This window comes from Puma concolor, chromosome F2 (genome assembly GCF_028749965.1).
Source record: "Puma concolor isolate L17-30 chromosome F2, mPumCon1.1.hap2, whole genome shotgun sequence".
Taxonomy (NCBI): Eukaryota; Metazoa; Chordata; class Mammalia; order Carnivora; family Felidae; genus Puma; species Puma concolor.
This window is the reverse complement of record NC_141684.1, coordinates 50,456,192-50,480,000: the sequence shown is the minus strand read 5'-3', so window position 1 is coordinate 50,480,000 and position 23,809 is coordinate 50,456,192. Positions and strand designations below refer to the sequence as shown.

The 23,809-nt window shown below is 38.4% G+C and overlaps 1 protein-coding gene and 1 long non-coding RNA gene across 5 annotated transcripts in view; one reads left to right on the top strand and one right to left on the bottom strand.

Moving 5' to 3' along the window:
* The window catches only part of LOC147572011 (uncharacterized), a 15,982-nt gene extending 1,798 nt beyond the window's left edge, over positions 1 to 14,184 (bottom strand). The window contains exons 1-4 of one of the 4 annotated variants that reach the window (XR_015246749.1): positions 13,653 to 14,184; positions 4,459 to 4,551; positions 3,432 to 3,577; positions 715 to 916 (exon numbers count right to left, since the gene is read on the bottom strand). This is a non-coding gene — a long non-coding RNA (uncharacterized LOC147572011). Of the gene's footprint in view, positions 1 to 714; positions 917 to 3,431; positions 3,578 to 4,458; positions 4,552 to 12,352; positions 13,422 to 13,652 lie in introns of those variants that run through there. The other 3 variants (XR_015246752.1, XR_015246750.1, XR_015246751.1) reach the window with 3 other exon arrangements.
* CA3 (carbonic anhydrase 3) lies at positions 13,346 to 23,809 on the top strand. Its single transcript, XM_025922638.2, has 7 exons — positions 13,346 to 13,499; positions 14,282 to 14,479; positions 16,873 to 16,991; positions 18,785 to 18,877; positions 19,910 to 19,972; positions 21,292 to 21,447; positions 22,831 to 23,809. The coding sequence occupies exons 1-7, from the start codon at positions 13,466 to 13,468 to the stop codon at positions 22,948 to 22,950; spliced, it is 783 nt and encodes a 260-aa protein (XP_025778423.1). The 5' UTR covers positions 13,346 to 13,465; the 3' UTR covers positions 22,951 to 23,809.

Here is a 23,809-nt window from a genome sequence, read left to right as displayed (position 1 = left end):
TTTCAAAGATTTGAAGGGATATCTTAGGGCTCATGGTTAAACTAATTCTGTTTACTCCAACAGACAGAACTAGGACCAAATGAGACAATAAAATTGCATAAATTATTTGCAAACAATTGAAATTGAGGAACATAGAATAATCTACATTCATTCAAGAAGAGTCTGGATGACCACTCATAAATTGGAGATTCTTGGAACTTCACTGAAGTTTGGACTCAAGAACCTGTAAGATCCATTTGAACTAAAAAAGCCAGTAACAATAATAATAATTATATATATTATATATAATATATAATATAATATAATAATAATTATTATTATTACATCACCTAATATGTATTAAGAAAGCTACTATAGTAAATATTCTATATGCACTATTATATTTAGCCCTAAGAAGATCTTAATGAAATATTGCATTATCCCCATTTTATCACCAAGGAAACTGGGGCCTTAGACAGGCAGAGTAACTTTCTCAAGGATAAACACCTTGTAAGTGCCAGAGCTTGCATTCAAACTCAGGGTGCAATGATTTCAGAGCCTCACATCTTAAATGCTCTCCTAAAAACATTTAATCTCTATGTTATTTAGTGAGCTATAATTGATTGTGATCGTGACATAATTTGGTCCAAATTCTATTTGTTCAGAATGAACATATATTGGAGGGTACTGTATTGTTAGACATCTGAATAATTCAAGGTCAACAGGAACTCTTACCTTTGTGGAGAGTAAATGCTTGTCCAGTGGAATTTCAGGATTGACACGCTCAATGTTTAAAAAAGCAAACAGCTTAGCTCATATTTTCATTCTTGGATTATTTTAAATGATGCAGTGCCAGAGTACACAAAAGCAGATAGCTTGGTTTCAGATTTTCATTCCTGAATTGGGATTTCAATATGCATGCCATGCTGGCAGATGCCTATGAAAGAATGGAAGGAGTAAGGGATGGAAATTACCGTATTTACTCTTGTGTTAGGCAGGTGACTTTCCTGCAACTTGCATGGTGATTTTAATTTCCTATAAATAGTGAAACAGTGACTAAAAGATGGTCTCTAACATGTTGTTTGGAAAAACGTGTGCTTAACTTCAACTTGTAGGTACCATCACAAAGTTTACGTCTTTGAAAGAGAGAAAGGTCAACAGTGTTTGGCTTCAACAAATTATTGTCTAGTTCAGATAACAGGTACGGTTAAATCAGAAATAAATTCATTCATTCATCATTCACTTTAGGAAACAGATAAATGAAATTGCTATAGGTTTTGATAAGTAGAAGAAATAATATACACCTGGTACTCTCATAAAAATTAAGAATCTACTTAGATGGGGTGGCCAAGAAAGGACACTCTGAACGGGTGACTTTTCAGCTGAAGCCTGAATGATGGGAAAGAGCCTAAGGGAAGAGCACTTTAGTTAGAAGACAGAAGCTGAAAGCCTCTGCGGCTAGAAGGAGGTTAGTATATTCTGGGTACACACAGTACATGTGCTGCTGAAGCGAGCACATATTCTGGGCACACACAGGAGAGAGCAATAGTTCAGATGAGAGATGTCTAGGGCTTAGACTGGTATGATAGCAGTGGAAATCGAGACAAGTGAGTAATCTAGAGGCATATTTTGGAAATTGAAATCAAACCCTAGAATGCACTCTGTACATAAATGCAATATCTTCAGTGCATCACACACACACACACACACACACACACACAGTTTTAGATTTCCATTTCTAGTTCTGTATAATCTCAAGAAATCTTTAACACGTTTCAGTCTTTTATCAGATACTTTTGACTATAAACAATTTCTTTTGCTTAATGGGAGTGAAAGTAATTCTCCTTGAAACAATTCACTTCCTATTAGTTAGAAATTCCCTCTCTCTCTTTCCTCTCTCCCTTCTACCCTCTCTGAATTCCTTCCTTCTTGCTTGCCTGCCTGCCTTTCTTCAACTGTATTTGTTTTATGGCTACTGAGCTAGGTATTGGGCCTATGGTTATAAGCCCAATATATATGTAAAACAGTCCTGGTTTCTGCCTTCATGAAGTTTCATTTAATTGGGAACTAATTCACTCAGGACAAAATTTTTATCTATTTTTACATTTCTATGTTTTTTTTTTTTTTTTAATTTTTTTTTTTCAACGTTTATTTATTTTTGGGACAGAGAGAGACAGAGCATGAACGGGGGAGGGGCAGAGAGAGAGGGAGACACAGAATCGGAAACAGGCTCCAGGCTCTGAGCCATCAGCCCAGAGCCCAACGCGGGGCTCGAACTCACGGACCGTGAGATCGTGACCTGGCTGAAGTCGGACGCTTAACCGACTGCGCCACCCAGGCGCCCCGCATTTCTATGTTTTTTAAGCTAGTTAGTGAATGCTTATTAATACCAGGTAGTATTCCTAAGTACTCTGCATGTGTAATCTTAATGAATCTATAAGACAAACACATTTCCATTCTCCTAGTTCTACTAACGAGGGAGCCCATGCACTGGGACGTTACTGGCCCCAAGTACGTGGCAGAGCTGGAGGCGGCACCCAGGTCTCTGGAAGTCTGAGTTCCAGTTGTTAATTTCAACGCTTTGTGGTCTAATTCTATTTTACAACCAATGTACCAAATACATAAATAAAAGCACATGAGTGAACAAACAAAAACTTGCTCTGGCTTAACTACAGAGACCCCCTCTTGCTACAGGTATGCTGGCTCCTGGTCTTCCTCTAGTTGGGAGGAGCCTGGAGAAGTTTATAGCTCCCTCTCTCAGGCTCCTCTGGGCTACTCACATTTCAGATATTGTTTTAAGAGAAGTCATAAAATGGAGGTCACGGGGGGTGGGGGTAGTAGTCAATACCAATGACCTACTAGGTAACCCAAATCTCTAACTGATAACCACTCCTTACTCCCAAGCATGGAGGAAAATAGTTACTTTTCTGCATTTTCATTGTCTTAGTTTAATGGTGATCATGTTGAAATGCAGAATTGAGTTTTGTTTCCTGTTTCTTTCTCATGTGCAGCCATGCAAATGTCACTAATGGTATTATGAACTCCATCTGAGATTTGTAGATTCATCTCATGAAGAAAATGTTTTACTAGAATCATAATAATGCAAATTTATATTTCTCCTTGCTTACCACCTCCAGCTCTACTTCACATCATAGTCAGTGATCTGCAAAGGCAAATCAGGTCATATCCCTCATCAGCATGACACTCTCCAATAACTTGCCATTGCACCAACGTCAAAGATCTACTCTTCACTGTGACCTACGTGACCTGGCCTGTACCATCCTTTCTCACTCCACTTTGCAACACCCTCTCCTCAGATTACCACCCTCCAGCTACAGGGTTCTTGGAGTTTCCTCCACTGGAAGTGCTTTTTCTTGAATTCTTCCAATGGCTTTCCATGCTTTAGTTCTTTTATTTCCCCTCCTCGGGAAACTATTCTACAATTATCACACCTACAGAGGATGCCTCTTTTCCAGTCTCTCCAGTGGATTATTCCTGATAAGCCACATGGTTATTGTCTACTTGCTTTTCATCAGTACCACCCACTCAGTGGGAGCAGTCAGTCTCTCTCTCTTCATCCTTAGTATATCTCCAGTGCCTAGAACAGAGCATGACATGTAGAAAGCATTAAAGATCTGTGTTGAACGCATTCTTTAGATATATTTAAAAACCTATTGGATTTTGATACATATTATTCCATTTAGAATTTATTTGATTTGGTAGGTCAAATATACTAATAAGAACTTCAGAAGTAGTAGTTACTATGATTAGTCACCGATGTCATAGGCTAAAGAACAGTGTTGGACCAGTCACTGAACAAAATAAATACACTTATGCGATGTAATGACTTAAAATTATGGAGTGGAATGTAGTGACTTCAGAAGTTTCTGTCTGGTGGTTGGCATAGAAACCATTTCTGAGAGATAGGATTCATGCTAAGATTTGTGGCATGTCATTTATCTACATGTGTAGTAAAACCTAAATTAAAGATATATGTTCAAATCAAGGTATATTAAATTTGTGAAATATATTATTATAATTTATATTTTCCACACACTTCCATATTTATATTTATGCAATTCTTATTACTCTATCCTTGTTAAAAGGATAATAAAATTCTTTACAGGACAAGTAATAATGAACAACTCTTTCTAGGTTACTGCTACCAAAGAGAGATCCTTTTTTATTTCACTAAATAATGTACCTTAACAAAATCAGCATAGATTTTAGTAACACAACAGTTCAACAATGTGAAAGTGTGAAGAAATGGTTGTTCCTGAATCAGAATTGGCGAACTCAGTTTTTTTTAAGTTCACTTTGGAGCTCATGCCATTTTTCAATTATGGCAAGGGGAGAGTTTGTACAATATCAGACATGCTAAGCTGCCATGTGTTTCTCTCATCACCCTGTCCCCAACTAGGCAGTGCTGCTGGTTGCAATCTGAGTACCGAGCCCCAGGCAACAATGCCCATTACTCACCCTCTCAATCAAATATCAATGTGGGAAGTTTGTGACTTAGGCCAAAGATGAAAAAATCTGACCAGCTGTTCCTCTCAGGCTCAGTTCTGATCCCTGTGTGAAAAAAGAATACCTTAGAAAAGTAATTGTGAGTCTGAATACAATGGTTGCCAAACAAAGAATCTAGTTCTGTTTATTTTGGAAGAGCCATGTGCATCAATCTGGCTGTGAGCAAGGTATTCATATGTGTGCTTCTGTCCAAGAGGGACAGCGAGGTTCATCCATCTCATTTGAATGGAGCTTTCTCGGCGTGAATTATTTGTCTTCTCTACCCCTTCCTTGGTATTTTCTGAAAAGAAGAATGTCTTTATGGTCAATAATAAGTGATTACTAACTGTGAAACTGAAAACCAAAAATCTGGTCAGAATGGCCACCCTTGAGGATTCAAGCTCTGATAGTACAGAGGGATAAACTGTCCTAAGAGTTAATGTCAGTAGAACATCGGAGTTTAATGAGGGATTAACTGCAGAGGTGGCAAGATAGATCTTCTCCAAGCAGGAGCAGGACACTCCTGGTCCCCGATCATGTTATTCCCCAACCAACCCATTGTTTTCCCACTGGTTTTTGTCTGCGCTTATGTATCAAGCCTCGATTGAAACTTTCTTGGCCCTACGTGTGGATATATGTTCCAATTTTTCCATGTTGTTGGCATTCATAAATATTAACCAGCAATAATTAGGTTCTCTTTTCTAAAGTGTGAGACATGAAAAGCCTTCATTGCCCTGAGAAAGCAGCTTTGGCTCTTCTATACATTGCAATTCATTTTTACATGACATACAAGTACTTTTCATTCAGTTATATTCCATTTTCAATAGGATATTGTGAACAATTAAAATTATAAAAAACTAGTTCTGGTTTCTATTAGTAATATTTTGTTTCAAGGTTAAAATATATTGGATCTTACAAGCGAGTTTATTTTAGCGATGTAAATAAAGAATATAAATTCCTTAAAGCCTTTTGAATTCACATGATTCTTCTGATGCATGAAGAAAAGTGCATGTTACTACAGCTAATTCTGATAGGAAACTATAATTCCAGAAGTTTCAATTCTAGTTACACACTGAATTGGTCTAGAGTCAATAAAAATATTTGTTCTAGTATGGAAAAAACCACATTTGTTTTAGACATCAATGTTTATATGGATCCTTTTCATCACTTTTTGGTTTATAGAATTTCACATGATTAGCTATTCATCTTGCATTCTGGTTTTCAAGGTCACAGAGAGACCACTTGGTGAGATGTTGAGCTAGCATTTCAGAGAGGATATGTTAAAGATTTTGTCATAAACATACCTCTACTAAAACAAGGTAGATAGCTTATGTACCAGAGCACGCAAACACAATAGCTCAGTGCAGCAGTTTGCTCTCTATTTGGAATTTCCTCCTTCCTAATTTCTGTTTTACACAAATGTATTATAATCACCTTGAGGAGTGTGTGGCTGACCATTATGTTCCACAGGTGTGCTCTTCTCTACAGCAATAATAGTTAACTAAGAATGTTTCTGTTTTGAGAAAATTTATGTCAAAATTTCATATTAGTTTTAAGTTATTTAAATACCAAAGACCAAACTATATGCAGGGATTTCAGGTGATTGCAATTTATGAAATACATTAATATTATATCATAGTAAACAATCATTTCCCCCCCAAACATCACAAATCAAGAGGATGCATTAGAATGTAAAAAAAGTAAAAAACAACATTATAAAGCTGTATCTAAACAGAAATTACATCTCTTTTACAATGACAAGATAGTCCTTATCATTTAGAGGCAAAATCAGAAGCATCCAAAGAACTTTTTCTAGACAACAGATAACAATTAATCGCACCTTAGTCTTAGGGTATGAGGCGTGTTGAAACACTATTGACAGGACTTTTTGAAAAGCTGTGTGTGATGGCTTACTTGACAGCACTTTTTTTCTTAGTGGAACATAAAATCAACAGTTCATCCTAGGGTCAATAGTATCTACATTGGAGGAAATGAAGATATTAAGTAGCCCTTTCCTATAGAAGGAAGTTTACTTTTAAAATACAAAAAAAAAATAATAATAAGTGGAAATATAGAGAGATCAGTAGAAGGATACAAACTTTAAGCTGTAAGATGACTGAAGTCCGAGGATCTAATGTGTAACATGGTACAACAGGAGATAAAACTATATTGTATATTTGAATTCGCTAGGAAAGTAGACTTAAATGTTCTCTCACACACACAAAAGATAAATAGGCGAGGTGATAGATGTGTTAATCAACTAGATGGGAGGAATCCTGTGTCACAATGTATACGTACATCAAGTCATTATGATGGACACTTTAAACAGCGTACAATTTTATTTGTCAATTATCCAGCAATTAGAGCTGAAAACTACTGAAAATTGTGCACTTATGTCAACACAAAATATTTTAAGAGTAGGTTATTTAAATTTCATTATTTATTTGGAAGAAATATAATAAAATAGCTGTGTGGTATATGTTATTAATGCAAAAATTCCTATTAGTCTTGATTACTTATTTTTGGAAAAATAAATACCTAATGATATTCAATATTCAAACAATTGATGCAGATATTTTTTGGCTCTGTTATTCAGAAATTTCATGAAAAGCAGTCTCTAATGTCTTTAAGATGCCATGATTTTAGTTTTATCAAGTTTGTGCCATATATTTTTTAAAATAATACTTTGCATTTCTTCCTGCATGAAAACCCCACAGCTCTTAAGCATTCATTCCATTAAATTTGTGAAGTGAGAATAATGATAAATGCAAAATGTTAGTTTCAAGTGTGTGTATGTCTATTACTTTGTTTGTTGCTAATAACCAAGTAAAGTGTCCAAGGCAGTTATTATTTTGAAAAGTTATCTGACCAGCCTAGGAGAGCAATGCTTTAAAGCCAGAAGTGGCTAACTAAACAGTATTAAACAGTACCCCGAAATCCACCCCCCTAAAATAAATAAAAATAATACCAAAAAAATCAATACAAATCTAACAGCAGCGTGGCCTTGAATTGCAGGGTGGATGAATTTGGAAGGAAAGGCTAGGCTAGAGCTAAAAAGTAGAGAGGGTAGACTTTTGAAGTCCCCTGAATATCATTTAAAAGAGTTTGAATTTTATTTTTAAAAACTTGTTTATCAAATAGTATACCAGAGAATTGTTAAGCCTTGTAGGAATTATATTTAGTTCTTATTACAGTATTTAGAATTTCAGTTAAATTTGTTATATTAGATTAATACTTTTTGCAAATAATTGGTCACAGGTGGTTAAAAAGGTTTACTTCGACTCCCACCCTGGGAAGGGTGGCCATTAGACTGAGAGGCTCCGAGTAGTTCAAGGAGAAGGTGAATGCTGTGGGTATCAACTTTATCTTCCACCAGTTCATCCTAGTGATGTCTGCGGGTTAGCACCTGTGCTCTGCAATATGCACTGAAAGCACTGTTCATGACCAACAAGGAACAAGGGTTATTTAGAGCAGGTGTCTGCTCAAAGAGAAGTTGGATAAAAAGAACAAGGCCAGAGAAGGGTACTAATTTTTCTGAGTCCTAAATACATTGGCCTACACTGTAATAAGTACTTTACTGTATTATCTCATTTAAGCCTCATCAGACTCCTGTAAGGCAGGCATTATTCTCTGTTTCACAGATAACGTATCTGAGACCAAAAAAATTTGGGCAAACAGCCACCTAAGTGCTATGAAATGGCAAAGCAAAACACAAGTCCACTTAAGTTTGCGAGCAAATGCTAGATTAAGTTATTGAAAACTAAATTTGACCATCTAAACTTGATCCTAAGAAAGATACCATAGAGTGTAATGAATTTTCTTCTATTTAAGATACTATTACTGCATTTTATTATTTTTTTTATTTAAAAAAATTTTTTTATTGTTTATTTATTTTTGAGAGAGAGACAGAGAGACAGAACATGAGCAGGGCAGAGAGAGACACACACACACACACACAGAATCCGAAGCAGGCTCCAGGTTCTGAGCTATCAGCAATAGCCCCATGCCGGGCTTGAATTCACTAGCTGCGAGATCATGACCTGAGCCAAAGTCGGATGCTTAACCAACTCAGCTGCCCAGGAGCCCCGCTATTACTGCATTTTAAAAGAAAAAATTGTATTTAAAAGAAAATAAGTTTATAAACCCTGATCAAACCTCATTACATAGGTTTTGGGGGTCCTCACCTTTGGATTCATGCTCCTCCCTTGCAAATAAAGTAACTATCTCAGATAGATACATTGTTAGTAAGGGACATCAGATGCGACAAGTCTTCCTACAAAGTTGCCATTAACAGCAACCAAAATTTAAGATCCAATCCAAGAGAGTTATTACTGGTGACAAACTCAGGAACTAAGTCTATCATGGTCCTATATAATGTGATGAGCCAAGTTTTCCAATTCTGTTTTTGGGGGAAAAAAACAAAACAAAAACAAAAACAAAACATTGTCAGGGAGGAAGGTAAAAGTTATGTTATATGTGAAAATTAAATACATTAATTTAAAATTTTGATTTTTATTAGTCATTTTGGCTTAGTTGAAACTTCCACAATTCAGACACTCCACCCACCAAAAACTTTTGTTTACCCAAATGATCTTTCTTGGCGGCTCTATTGTCTATCTGCCTGTCACTCTGTTTCTCTTTCACTTTCTATCTCTGACCTTGCTCTTCCTTTCCTTGTATAAGTACATTTTTTGGGGGGGAAAAATCCTACAAGTTGCCCAATACATCAATAATAATGCTGGGAGGAAGGCTGTCACTATGCTAGGAAAGAATTTGTAGTTAATCATTGCTGGCTCTTTTTCTGGCATTATTTATCTCTGTGTATTCCTAACAGTTTTCTTTTTAAAGCCATCTCCAGAAATCTCAAAGTCTTTGACACAATTTAAAATGGTTGCACTTGGGGTGTCTGGGTGGCTTAGTTGGTTAGGTGTCCAACTTTGGCTCAGGTCATGATCTTGCGGTTGGTGAGTTCGGTTGGTGAGCTTCAGTCCCGTGTCCCGCCTCAGGCTCCGTGCTGACAGCTTGGAGCCTGGAGCCTGCTTGGGATTGTGTCTCCCTCCCTCTCTGCCCTCCCCTCATTTGTGATTATCTCTTTTCTCCGAAAAATAAACATTAAAAAAAGTTAACAGAAATTTTTTAAAAAATGATCTTTTTGCACTGTTGACAGGGAATTTTGAAATTTACAGGCAAACGTGCTGGAGCAAATCATTTAAGATGAGAATGATTAGTTTGTGGTTTCTAGAAAAATACATTATTTTGACATGATTTGGTGTTAATTGCTTTAAAATTCCAATTTTTATTAACTTTCTTATAGGAAAATACAATGAAAACGCCAACCATCATTTTTTGAGACGATGACACCTAAACTATTAAATACTTCATTTTGCAAATTCTGCCTAGTGTTTATTTGAATTTATATGGCATTGTGTACAGTCTTTAATTTGTTATTTATTCATTGTGGAGAGTCTTTTATTTTTTTTGATTAATGACAACCCATTTTTTTATTTTTAAAAATCTTTATTTTTCTTTCTTTTTTTATTTTAATTTTTTAATTTACACCCTAATTAGTTAGCATTAATGCAACGATGATTTCAGGAGTAGATTCCTTAGTGCCCCTTACCCATTTAGCCCATACCCCCTCCCACAACCCCTCCAGTAACCCTCAGTTTGTTCTCCACATTTTTTTTTAAAAAAAAATTTTTTTTTCAACGTTTTTATTTATTTTTGGGACAGAGAGAGACAGAGCATGAACGGGGGAGGGGCAGAGAGAGAGGGAGACACAGAATCGGAAACAGGCTCCAGGCTCCGAGCCACCAGCCCAGAGCCTGACGCGGGGCTCGAACTCACGGACCGCGAGATCGTGACCTGGCTGAAGTCGGACGCTTAACCGACTACGCCACCCAGGCGCCCCATGTTCTCCACATTTATGAGTCTCTTCTGTTTTGTCCCCCTCCCTGTTTTTATATTATTTTTGCTTCCCTTCCCTTACGTTCATCTGTTCTGTGTCTTAAAGTCCTCATACGAGTGAAGTCATATGATATTTGACTGACAACCCATTTTTAAAATTCTGTCTATACATAAACAATAACAATATGATGAATTCCTGGATTATTGGCCTTGCTTGGTATAAAGATTTTATTAAGCATTTTATCTGGACCTGAGCAGATATTTATCCAACGAAGATGTTCAAATGGCCAACACACGCATGAAAAGATGCTCAACATCACTACTCCTCAGGGAAATGTAAATCAAAAATGAGCTATTGCTTCACACCAGTCAGAATGGTTAGTATCAAAAAGACAAGAAATAACAAGTGTTGGCGAGGATGTGGAGGAAAGGGAGCTCTTGTGCACTGTTGGTGGAAATGTGAATAGTGCTGACAATATGGAAAACAGTATGAAGGTTCCTCCAAAAATTTATGATCCAGCAATTCCACTCCTGGGTATTTACCAGAAGAAAAAGAAAACACTAGTTTGAAAAGATATATACCTCTATGTTTACTGAAGCATTATTTACAATGGCCAAGACATGGAAACAATCTAAGAGTCCATCGACAGATGAATGGATAAAGAAAATGTGGGGTATATACACAATGGAATATTACACAGTCATGAAAGAGAATGAAATCTTGCCATTTGTGACAGCATGATAGACCTAGAGGGTATTATACTAAGTGAAATAAGTCAGACAAAGAAAGACAAATACATACGATTTTACTTATGGTGGAATTTAAAAAACAAAACAAATGAACAGACAAAACCAAACAGAAATAGAAAATAAAGCAAATGAACAGACAAAACCAAACAGAAACAGACTCATAAATAGAGAGAACACACCAGTAATTGCTGGTGTGGAGGAAGAGGGGAATGGATGGCTGAAATAGGCTAAGGGGATTAAGAGGTATGCGCTTCCAGTTATAAAATAAATAAATCACAGAATGTAAAGTATAGCATAGGGAATATAGTCACGAATATTGTAATAACTTTATATGGGGACAGTTGGTAACTAGACTCACCAGGGTGATCATTTCATAGTGTATATAAATATCCAATCACTATGTTGTACACCTGAAACTAATATTATATCGTATGTCAACTATACTTCCATAAAAAAATCCACTTTATCTGTATTACCACTGTATCAAATAACATGAAATGTAGTTACCAATTTTAACTACACATACCAGAAAAAGAGAGATTATGATTTAATGAATTGAAGCAAGATCATAGTTTACTGATACAAATAGTTATGTACTCAATAAGAAATATAGAACACCTCCATTAACTACAAACTATAGCACCACACTATCACAGTAAAGCAGAAAGTTGACCCCAGACAACCCAAATCTGCAGGTTTTCTAATCTAACACTGACATATTTGAGTTCAGAGTCTAAGGGCATTTGCTTTGCTGTTCGCTTAGATTTTCCGAACTATCTCAGTTCTTGATTCCACACTGCTATTGTGTGGATCAAATGATCCCTGGTCACAAAAATACGCCGGGGAGTGACTCCCCTGGCGTCCAGGTTATGAGTGTGGTCAGTCATTCCACATGCCTTGGGGATGAGCTATCTTTACCATGATGAGAGATTTCCTTTTCAAGGTTAGTAATCCCCAAATACAAAATGCTAGCATCAATAAAAGTCAAAGCAATTAAGGAAATGTATATTGCAACCTTGTTCAAGATAGCACTGAAATTAGTCTCACGTCTCTTTGCTGTCTTTTTTGTAAGTAGTATTATTACTGACCTAGAACAAAGAAGAAATTTGACAATATACTCTCAGACTTACAAATATGTAGTACATTGACTTCTTCAATGTAAACCATAACCAGACATTTAAAAATATATCTCTGTGCACATTGGACCTACCAGTTCCATCCTCCTTTCGCCTGGGTCATCATATTCTAAAACAACTTGGGAGGGACAGAGAAAAACACAAAGCAATTCTGGAAGCCTCTCCTCTTCCTTTTCTTCTAATCTTTCATTCTTTCTTGGAGAAGGAGGCTCTACATTTTAAACAATATGACTCACTCTATGTTTGTGGCCTTCCAACACTCCAGAATATTCTCGACTTTTCGTGAGCAGAGGTAGGCTCACGGAGTAGGGGTAAATCAGTCCCAGGCTCCTGCTCTGCGTGAACCTAGGATGCAGACCTCTCCCGGATTCCCGGAGCTCTCCGAGATCCAGCCCTCACCGTCCTGCAGACCAAAGGGACTCGCTAGGTTGGGAAATGCTGCCTGGGGCGGTTCCAAAGACAGGGCATTGTAAATATCTTTAAGGATAGCGGAGTTATAGAACCTTCCCTCCGGCCTCTTTCTTCCCATCCTCTGCTCCTAACATTTTACAAGTTGTCTGCAAGGGAGTCAAACACGGGTCAGGCAAACAAACGTGTTCTTTCCAGCCACCGTAACCGGATCGCTGGAACGAAACAAACTCCCAGAAGCGTCCACAGACCGCAGCCAGACAACCAGCCTGGGCTAAAAGCAACTTCGAAGTGAGGCTGCAAGCGCTGCTGGGGTGCACATTTTATTTGGTGGCTAAGCACAGTTAGGATACCCCACCTCCCGAAACAACAACAACAAAAAGCCTGCAGGAGGGAGGCAGGGAGGAGGAAACAAAAGTTGCCCGCATTTTTGCACCGCGGCAACACTAGTTAGAAAGCCCTGCAGCTTTGGGAGACGGAGGGAGAGTTAGCAGAGCCAGGAGCCGCGGTTTCAGGGAGAGGGTAGGGAGGGGGTGGGGGCCTTCGCCCATCTCCCCCTCGGAGCCCAACAGCTGTCTAGCTCTTGGAATTCATTGGCTTCCCCCCACCGCGCCTCCCAAATACCACCCCAATCCAGTTTAGCCCCCCGCCCCACCCTCACTGACCTAATAAGGCCATGCAGTGTGTGGGGGACCTATATAAAAGGCGCGGGCTCGCGGGGACTCTGCACGACGCCGGGGAGAGAAGTCAGCTGCGGTCCGGTGCCCACAAAGACGACCATGGCAAAGGAGTGGGGCTACGCCAGCCACAACGGTGAGTCCGAGCAGCCACCCACCCCCTCCCCCCTGTCCCGGGATAGTGCCAAAGGAGCCCCTGGCATTGCATAGAAAGTGGGCAAATCTAGGGAGTGCGTGGGAAACTATGGGAGGAGGGGTTGATGGAAACTAACATTTACTGAGCACTTACCAAGTGCCAAAAGCTGCTGACCCTTTTACCTTTATCTCATTTAGTTCTCCCTGGTATGGAGCCGTTATTACTTCCGTTGGAGGAAACTGAAGTGCAGAGAGAGGCTCCGTAACTTGCTCAAGATCACACTGCCTCTGACTGAGAAGTCAGCCCACGAGAGGTCCAGTTCTGATTGTCCCTTACTCCATGATACTGGGCAAGCACTTTAACCTCTCTTAGCCTGGTGTTGGTTTAAGATCCTTGCTCTGCCTGCTGGCTTCTGCCTAACCCATGGTAAAAGAAATATGGGTGTGCTTTGAAAACCACATGTGGTCAGTGTTATTTTATTCCTGCTACATGATAGAAGATGGCATTGGTAAGACATGTGATGAAGTGCATCTCAAAAATAAGCCTTTGAGGCTGTATTCTTGAGCAAGCAGAGGGACTCCTCTGAGTTAAATAGTTTCTAGGTTCACTATTAACAAAACTATGAAAAGGTCTTAAATGCTAAGCCTTGTCTTGCCCAAACTGAAATCCAAGGCCTTTTCATAATCATTGACTACTGTCCGTGTATTTTGCTGGTTTAGTCTATTAGAAAGGGCTCAGAATGTGCCACCAAATAAATCCGTGCCCTCAACTTGACTTCCTAGGTCCTGACCACTGGCATGAACTTTATCCAATTGCCAAGGGAGACAACCAGTCGCCCATCGAACTGCATACTAAAGACATCAGGCACGACCCTTCTCTGCTGCCATGGTCAGCATCTTATGATCCTGGCTCTTGCAAGACCATCTTGAACAACGGCAAGACCTGCAGGGTTGTGTTTGACGATACTTACGATAGGTCAAGTAAGTATGGCACTTAGGTAGAGGCACATGGGCATTTTCAATGTCCATATTGGCACAATGAGGTTTATGACACAGTAACAGAGTTAGTGGGAAAAGGAACCACTTCATCTCTGAAAATGAAGATGATACTCTGTTTTTCTCTAGTCATGAAGAATTATATTTATGCATTGACTAGGAATGTCACACTCTCTAACCTTGGTCAACTTTGCTGCTGCAAAATGGCCCTTTGCCCAAGCTAAAAGTTGGCAATGCATTCTTGAAATGCAGCTTGATAGGGAGGTGATGGCAATGAGTCCAAATGAGTGTCCTTCAGGCTCTGATGGCCTACACCTAAGGGTTCTTGTGGTTTTTGACCACAGCCTAGAGAGCAAGGCACTCATTCCCAAGTGTGGCCGAGATACCATCCTACAAAGCAAGGAACATAGCATTTTCTGCCTCTGGGGTGTGTGTGGGGTGGAGGGGGGGCAATTCAGGGGAGAGAATAAGGTCATTAGATGAGTCTGGAACATTGCCTTCAATGCTTCAGTGGGGTTCGTATAATTAATCCTTTTGGGGAGTGTTTTTGAAGTATCTGACAATTTCGTGAGTAGTGATTTGTGCTGTGTGCAAATGAAAAATCACATGTTTAAAAAACTCTTTATTTCACAACACTATTAAGCAAGTCAGAGAAATAAAAGAAGGCTAATTAGAAATGCTTTATTTCACTGTAAATGAGGTAAGAAAGAATCTAATATTTTGATGATTGATGCACAAAATACGTTTTCCTACAACCACATTTGTAAAAAAGTTAAAATTATCCTCACTGATTTACATAAATGAGTATTCTCAAAGATGTTATAAAAAGAGCATAGTGTCATAATTCCTACCTACCAGAAGGCTCCAAATAAGAAATATCATGGAAATTTGTATTTTCTTAAACAATAATTTCATGTTGCTGTTATTTCTTTCTCCCTTCTCCATTTAAATCAAGTTCCATTCTGAAGGAGAAACGACAAAACTAAACAGTATCTATTATGTTGAACCACATGAAAATACCAGTTTTGTAAGCAAAAATGGTGAAATACAGTTCCATATGAGTTATCCTAATAATTGGATTCATGTGCCCAAAAAATAACTGTTGTAGTGCTTGGACAGGAAAAATGCTATGAATCAAACCACTTATTTCTACATGACCAAGCTCACACAAGTCTAGCTCTATTGTTTCAGATTTATATTATGTGGCTTTCAGTGTGCCATTTCAGCACCAATAGTTGGTCAATCCTTTCTAGAATAGCTACTCTCTGAATTCTATTTTGATGTAGCTTTTGTTGCTAAATCTTGATTTTAGGATTTTTGCATAGTTTCCAATGACCTGCAGAAAATATTTGAACCTGTAAATCACTCCCCAGGTGAATGAAGTGAGATCAAAGTTAAGTGAAGGGTTGAGGTATTTGGACAACAAACTCAAAAACTAATGTTACCCAGAACTGTCTAGTTTAGCCATCCACCATTGACTAATTCCCGAGAAATTTCTGAATTTTCCATTTTACCTCATTTGAGTAGACACAGTGTGAGTATGGATGAAAGCTCTTGCTTGTAGTCTTAAAGAAGAGTGGAGTTGGAGGCAAGACATGGAGAAGGAATTCACATTTGCTCAGTTATTGGTATACTTATGGGCACTGTGATGAGCACTTTAAAGTCCTTAATCTCATTTAATCCTCACGGCAGCTCTGAAAGGTTGATATTATTATCACCTTCATAGAGATGCAAAAACAGGTTCAGAGAAGTTTAGCCACTTGCCTGACATCACACAATTAGCTAGGATTTGAACCTACATCTGCCTGCCTCTCAACTGTCATGTTCTTCCCACTGCAATGCAGGACCAACTCATTTGTCGATAGTCTGCATCCTTATCGCCCATTGTTTGTTTTAATTTTACTGTCATAAATGTTAAATTGATGTTTTAAACATAATAAAACAAGCAAAAAAAAATAAGACAGAAAAGAGAAATCATTTATTTTGATATATCCCAAGACTTTATTTTGCAAGAACAGACCAGGGTGCTTGAGAACAGTAGCAGACTGACTTTTGCCCAGCAAACTTTGTCTATAAGAACACTTGTTTAAAGTAAAACTCTGTAGGGGCGCCTGGGTGGCTCAGTCGGTTGGGCGTCCGACTTCGGCTCAGGTCATGATCTCACGGTTTGTGAGTTCCAGCCCCGCGTCGGGCTCTGTGCTGACAGCTCAGAGCCTGGAGCCTGTTTCGGATTCTGTCTCCCCCTCTCTGTGCCCCTCCCCTGCTCCTGCTCTGTCTCCATCTCTCTCAAAAAATAAATAAACATTAAAAAAAAATTAAAGTAAAACTCTGTAAAAGAAGCATGAGTTCGCTGTTGACATAGCTTCTCTGAATCACAGTGCTGAGGGGTGGTCCTCTCACTGGACCCTACCGGCTTCGTCAATTTCATCTTCACTGGGGCACCTCGGATGACCACGGCTCCGAGCACTCTGTGGATGGAGTCAAGTATGCTGCGGAGGTAGGAGGAACTGCTATGGTCCACTCTGGTCACAAAGTGAAACCTGCCAAGTGAAAATTAACAACAAAATAGTATCCGCTACTCCTCCTTCAAGCCCATAGTTGTGAAAAAGAGCTGTAGTAGTTTTAGCATAAGCTGAAGTCGCTACATAGTCTAGGCTAGATGGTTAAGAGAAGATGGGTTATGTCATGCATGAAAATTTTCAAGGTTATATTAAGAAATTGGATAGCAGTTTAAAAAAAAAAGCCAAGGTACTGAATGGAACAGAAAAGATAAGGATAGCTAGCATTTATTAAGTGCTTACAAGTATTTACTTATGTGATCCCCTCAGCAACTCTATGGGATAGGTTACAGATGAGGAAACTGAGGCACAGAAAAGCTACATAACAAAGTTACATGGCTGGTGAGTGTTAAACCTGGCACTCTACCTTATGTAGATTGGCAACAGAGTTCATCATCTTGTCCAGGGCCCTAAGCTGCCTCTTCTGTAAGAATGTAGTGCTCTAAAAATAGCATTTAGTAATTCTGGCTAATGTTAATGTTCTAGTCTCTTAATGAAGGGTGTGCATATATGTGTGTGTGTATATATATATACATATATATATGTATATATGTATATATATGTATATATATATATACATATATATGTGTATATTTGTATATACACATATAGATAGATGAATAGATAGAAACACATACACATACAATTTAATATGAGCAAATACCACTTCTTGGTTAATCCATTAAGGAAAAGCCTGATTTGTAGTTCAGATCAAGGCATCAAATTACAAGGAAGAAGACAAACCTCCTGCATTTTGTTTTTATAAAGCTAAGCCTGGAAGGGGTAGTGACACATGCACTGGAGGTGAGGAGCATTCGGTTTTTACTGCCGCACTCTTTTTTAGTGGTAGGTTCTGGTCAACACGGGAGCTGGGGCAGGAACCTTGGAGACGCTTGTGGACACGGTCTTAGGCAGCATCATTAGTGCTTAATTGCTGGCTAAACTAAACTCTAGGAGACCCAAAGTACACTTCACTATGATCGTTACACTGCTCTACAGTCCGTCTAGAAAGCCATGACAAGATAAATAATTAAGGCTGCCTTCTAGACACTTCCCCCTGAAAATGGGAAAGTTTAGTAAATTTCTTACAACCTTGGGCAAGGCTTGCAGTTTGGCCTTTATACATGGGTTTATCTCAACGCTTTTGATCTTGAATATAGTATCTTTAACTGCTGTGAACTGCTGTATTCTCTTTCCATTCTGTGTAACTCAATATGGGAAATTTGACTAATTTAATTGGTGCCTATGTTCTAAATTAAGATAAGGTTACCACCAGGTTGTTGAGCACTGGATGCTAAAAGGAGGTAGATATAAAAATGCCCAAGAATTTTCCTACTGTTTGTCCCCTGCTACTTCCCTATTAATTCTAACTCTAGAATGTTAGCAGCTTCTTGCTTATAGTTGTACGTTTCACTGTTTCATTTGGTTAGAAAAAGGAGCAATTAAATGTTGTACAAAACTAAAATAAATATTTTGAATTAGTTTAACAAAAGTTCAACTTTCACTGATAGCTTATTACAAAGTTCTAGATCTACTTATAATAATTTTATACAGTTCTTGTTTAAACCATTAAAAATTTCACCAAAATTTTGCATGTCAATATTTAGAATTCTATCAACTTCTATAAGAGTGTTCAACAACTTTAGACTACAATTGGGTTTATTGTGAATAATTTTATACATATTTCTTTACTCTAGAAAATTTCCTCCTAACCTATATTGTATCATTGCAGCTTCATTTGGTTCACTGGAATCCAAAGTATAACACTTTTGGAGAAGCTCTCAAGCAGCCTGATGGGATAGCTGTGGTTGGCATTTTTCTGAAGGTAAGGTAAAAATTGGCCACCTTTTTCTTCCAAAATTTAGTTCCTTACCAGTGGTTAAGGTAGCATGAGATCCACGCCTTCCTTTTATTTAGAGAGAGAGGAATGAATGTCATTATTCATTCAACTAATCAAGATATTTCTGCTAAGATCAGCTCAAATTATTTAGCTCTCCTTTAAACATGTTTCTTTTGCCATTCTTTAGTAACCCTAACACTTCTAAATTCTTTCAAGAATGAATGTGTGTGTGTGTGTGTGTGTGTGTGTGTGTAAGGGCAATGGAGACAGAGCCTTTGGAAGGAGCTTATTATGGTGGTGGGGAGAGAAAAACAGTATTGTTCATTATCCTTTCCCGTTACTCTATTTCAATCACACTGGAAACCAGAAAAGCCAATGTTGGGAACCACTGTGATGCCAAGTCCCTGGCTGGACATCCCCTCGGCCTAGGGAAGCCACCACTCACATGATCCCAGGCTAAGATAGCACACGGAATGTGTGTGTTGTTGGGCCAACTTTGGTTTAAAGTGGACTTAGTGTCATTAACACTATGAATTTAGTAGTAACATAATCTAGATTTTAAGCCAGAGGTGAAAATCTAGCTTCTTTCTTTTTGAATGACCTAATTTGTTTTATGTCCTGAACTCATTGGGTCATTTTCAGTGATTGAATGCAACACAACAGGAAGTGGAGTAGGTCTGAATCAAAAGACAATAAGTTTAGTTTTACATAGGTCAAGTCCATTCCAGCTCTAATTCTATATATATAAAAAAGAGAAGAATGACTTCAGAGAAGGTCAAGGACATCATGTGATTTTGTGGTTTTGTACTTCAGAGGCCTGGTGTCTAAGTTTAGTTCAAAAAATATATACCCTAACATCTTGGGGGAGAAATAAACTTATGTTTTTGCTTAGTACAAGATATTCTGGCAGATCTATAAACACTAGTTGCAGATGGATGGATCACAGTCAGTGTTCAAGACAATCATAGATTATGGAGAAGGGAAAAATATAATTATTGGTTTCCTATTTTCTTACAGATAGGACGTGAGAAAGGCGAATTCCAGCTGTTCCTTGACGCACTGGACAAAGTTAAGACAAAGGTGAAAATAAATCATATTCCCTCCTAGAACATAAAGCAGGGAATGTCAATTTTTATTTTTACATTTTCTTTATTTTTAAAAAATTAAAAAAAAATTTTTTTTAACGTTTATTTATTTTTGAGACAGAGAGAGACAGAGCATGAACGGGGGTGGGTCAGAGAGAGGGAGACACAGAATCTGAAACAGTCTCCAGGCTCTGAGGTGTCAGCACAGACCCGATGCGGGGCTCGAACTCACAGACTGCGAGATCATGACCTGAGCCGAAGTTGGCCGCTTAACCGACTGAGCCACCCAGGCGCCCCTTAAAAATTTTTTTAATGTTTATTTATTTTTGAGAGAGAGATACACAGAGTGTGAGCAGGGGAGGGTCAGAGAGAGAGAGACACACAGAATCTAAAGCAGGCTCCAGGCTCTGAGTTGTCAGCACAGAGCCCGACGTAGGGCTTGAACTCACAAACAGTGAGATCAGACCTGAGCTGAAGTCAGACGCTTAACTGCTTAACTGAGCCACCCAGGCGCCCCTATTTTTACATTTTCAAGTGTATTTGTTTCACTTAAAATCTGTTACTAAGTTTGATGAATATGCTAAGTATATGTATACAAACAAATGCTATTGTATTCGTATGGTTTATAATTTTTAGAGCAATTTCACATATATCAGACTATTTAATTTTCATAGTCTGTCAGATGACATTTTTTAATGAAGTAAATGTAAGAGAAGTTGAATGGTCAACCCCTGCCCTCAACACACACACACACACACACACACACACACATGCATGCATAAATGCACACACTTAGAGAAGTACTAAATATTTGGGTTTTGGTTTTGCCCTTTCTCTCTTGGGCGACACCTATACATTTTAAATCTTAACAGTGGACTCTTCTAATTAACAGATTCATTTTAATTGCCTTTGGAATTGTTCTAATAAAATGCTTTTAAGTTTTATCACCGCAGAAAGTATTCTGAGTATATTCAAGGGAGCCTGGTTTTTATTTAGCATTGTGAACCTAAACATTAACTTATATGAAATATTTTTACTGCAGTTACATGTGAGTTTTCTTCCTTTTCTTGAGAAATGATAGAATTATAGTTCTACTGACAGTTAATAGGGAATAAAATGTTACAATGACTATGTCAAAGTCATAACATAAACCAGCTTCCCCCTCTGACCTTTATTTCTAAAAGTCATGAACTTTGCTTAACAGTACCATTTTTTCCATTGCATTTGAAATCCATTCTCACAAAATGGTGAAACCCTTGGGGTGGGTGGTGTGGGTGCACCTGCTCACTGAGCCTGCGCCCTCCTCTCTCCCAGGGCAAGGAGGCTCCCTTCACAAATTTCGACCCGTCCTGCCTGTTCCCTGCCTGCCGGGACTACTGGACCTACCACGGCTCCTTCACCACACCGCCCTGTGAGGAGTGCATTGTGTGGCTCCTGCTGAAGGAGCCTATGACCGTGAGCTCTGACCAGGTAAGCTGCCGCCACGAGTGGAGCCTTGAGGACACACGGACTTACAGAGCCACTTACATTAGCTGTATAAGATATAGATGCTAAATGGAAAATGTACAGCTGCTAAACGGATGCTTACAAAACAGCTATACGACTAGAGACTTCATAGTTTGCCCTGGTTAATTACAGTCAGCTTCTTCAGCTTTCTAAAACTTGGCTTCCAAAAGTACCAGGATAAATGCTGATGATGTAAAGGTGGCTGTGATAATGAACGATGACTGGATTCATGCTCTAGAAACTCTTTAGGGTTTAGATTATCAATATGAGTTAGCCTTTGTTAATTTGGAGGCCCCTCAAATACTAAGCACTGGTTAGGAGATTGTAAATACAGGCTTGGGGAAAAGGATACTAATGGAAGGGATTTAACATCCTTGTGACGTGTATATGGTTTTTCCAGTTCTACAGACAAGTAAGTTGCGGCTCAGAAAGGTTAAATTGTTAGCCCAGGATCACACAGCCAAGTGCAAGAGCTGAGAGTCAGCTCTGGTCTGTCTGCTTCCAATACCCCTTGACCCCTTTCCACAGCCTTTCTTCTTAGTGTCCGTCTAATCAATGTCCTTGCCACATTTATCAGAGAGACTTTCAAGGAAAGATTGTTTAGGAAGAAATATGTAACCAGGGTTATGGAGAACAGATTAAAGCAAATGGGCAACACAGAAACTCACACCCTAGATCATGAATGTCTAATAGTAAAGTATTTACCAGTATGTCTCCCTTACTTAAGACAGTTTTTATAATTCTGCCAGTCACAGACTCAAGTATATATGATAATTTTTTAATGAAAAGATTAGATTTAATGGTCAGGTTCACTCATGTACATATTTTGAAAGAGGAATGAAATTTTCTTAAGGATAAAGCTAAAAACATTTTTGGGTAGAAATGTAGCATACAGAAGATAATTTCCTAAATTTTTCTTCCTCTTATAAGAAAAAAAATAGTTTTAATTATAGTGTAACTAATTTTTTTCTGTTTTTAAAAAAATATACTCCATAAACTTCTACAATGAAGGCCCATTAACTTCTTATTTGCACTGATATTGTCATCCCCTCCTACATAAAGCATATGCTTCATACTGACCCCTTATATTTAAATAATTGTTTCTGAATTCGAAGGAAAACACTTTGACCAGAGGGCATGGTGATCTATACAAAATGAAGAAAAGTATTATTACAAATAGAGAAAGACCTTATATTACTCAGGAACTGGTAACCAAATAACTCTGGACCAACAGGTTTCATGGTTTCCTTGTCTTGTTTGAAAAGCCAGACTTTGCCGACTGTCACATGTGGAATGTGTGCATTTGGCCAGAATGTCGTGCTGACAGTCTCCCCTTGCCCCTTGCAGATGGCAAAGCTGAGGAGCCTCTTCTCCAGCGCTGAGAATGAGCCCCCAGTGCCCCTGGTGGGGAATTGGCGCCCTCCACAGCCTATCAAGGGCAGGGTGGTGAGAGCCTCCTTCAAATGAGGCTGCTGGAGCTTGCCCTCTTCAGGAAAGGAAACCTGCCATTGGAGAGCTTGGTTCCTTGTCTCCTTTTGGTGCTCCTTACTCCAAGTATATTTCAGTTTTCCACACTCATAGAGCAATGAATACAAGAGTGTAATACCAAGAAACCAGCTCCTTTGACAAGATGTAACATGAACGCATTTGGCCTTTGTAATAGTCATCTTTCCTATGAAAGTAGCATTTCTAATAAGGTTTCAAAGAAGAAGAAACAGGTGGAGGAGTAAGGATCTGGAGAAATGGGTATTTGACACTATTTTTCTGTCATCTTAAATTTCACAGAACTTCAGTTTTACTATTGTCATCTTGTGAGTTGTCCATCTTAAAGAAGTAAGGAGTAATTCTATATGTAGGAGTAGATGTGTATGAGGATCATATAGCAACTAAGCATAAGCCAGAAATTAAACTACTATGGACGCAAACAATTGAAATGATGCCTTTTAAACCTTAAATAAAACCAACAAGAGGTCCATCATTTATTACAGTTTTAGCTGCTGTAAAGATTATCTGGTTTTGAATATCAATGAAAGGAAAACACATTCAACTGGGCGTTTTAAAAAGTTTGATCTAGTATTTGAATTTCTTCTTCACAAAGGTGGCTGACTTTATCCTAATATTTTTCTTTACCTGAAGGAGGGCCATTTATTTTTAATTTTACTACTTTCTCTTTGCATGCTTATTAAAATAAAAATTGCCTCTGGTATCTTTCTAATTTGAGGGTGGAACAAGAATTCCTAGAACACAAAGGAGTGAATGACTGCACTTGAGGTAAAAGCAGTTGTACTGATCATCAAAACTAATAAAGATGTGAATGAAAAAGAAA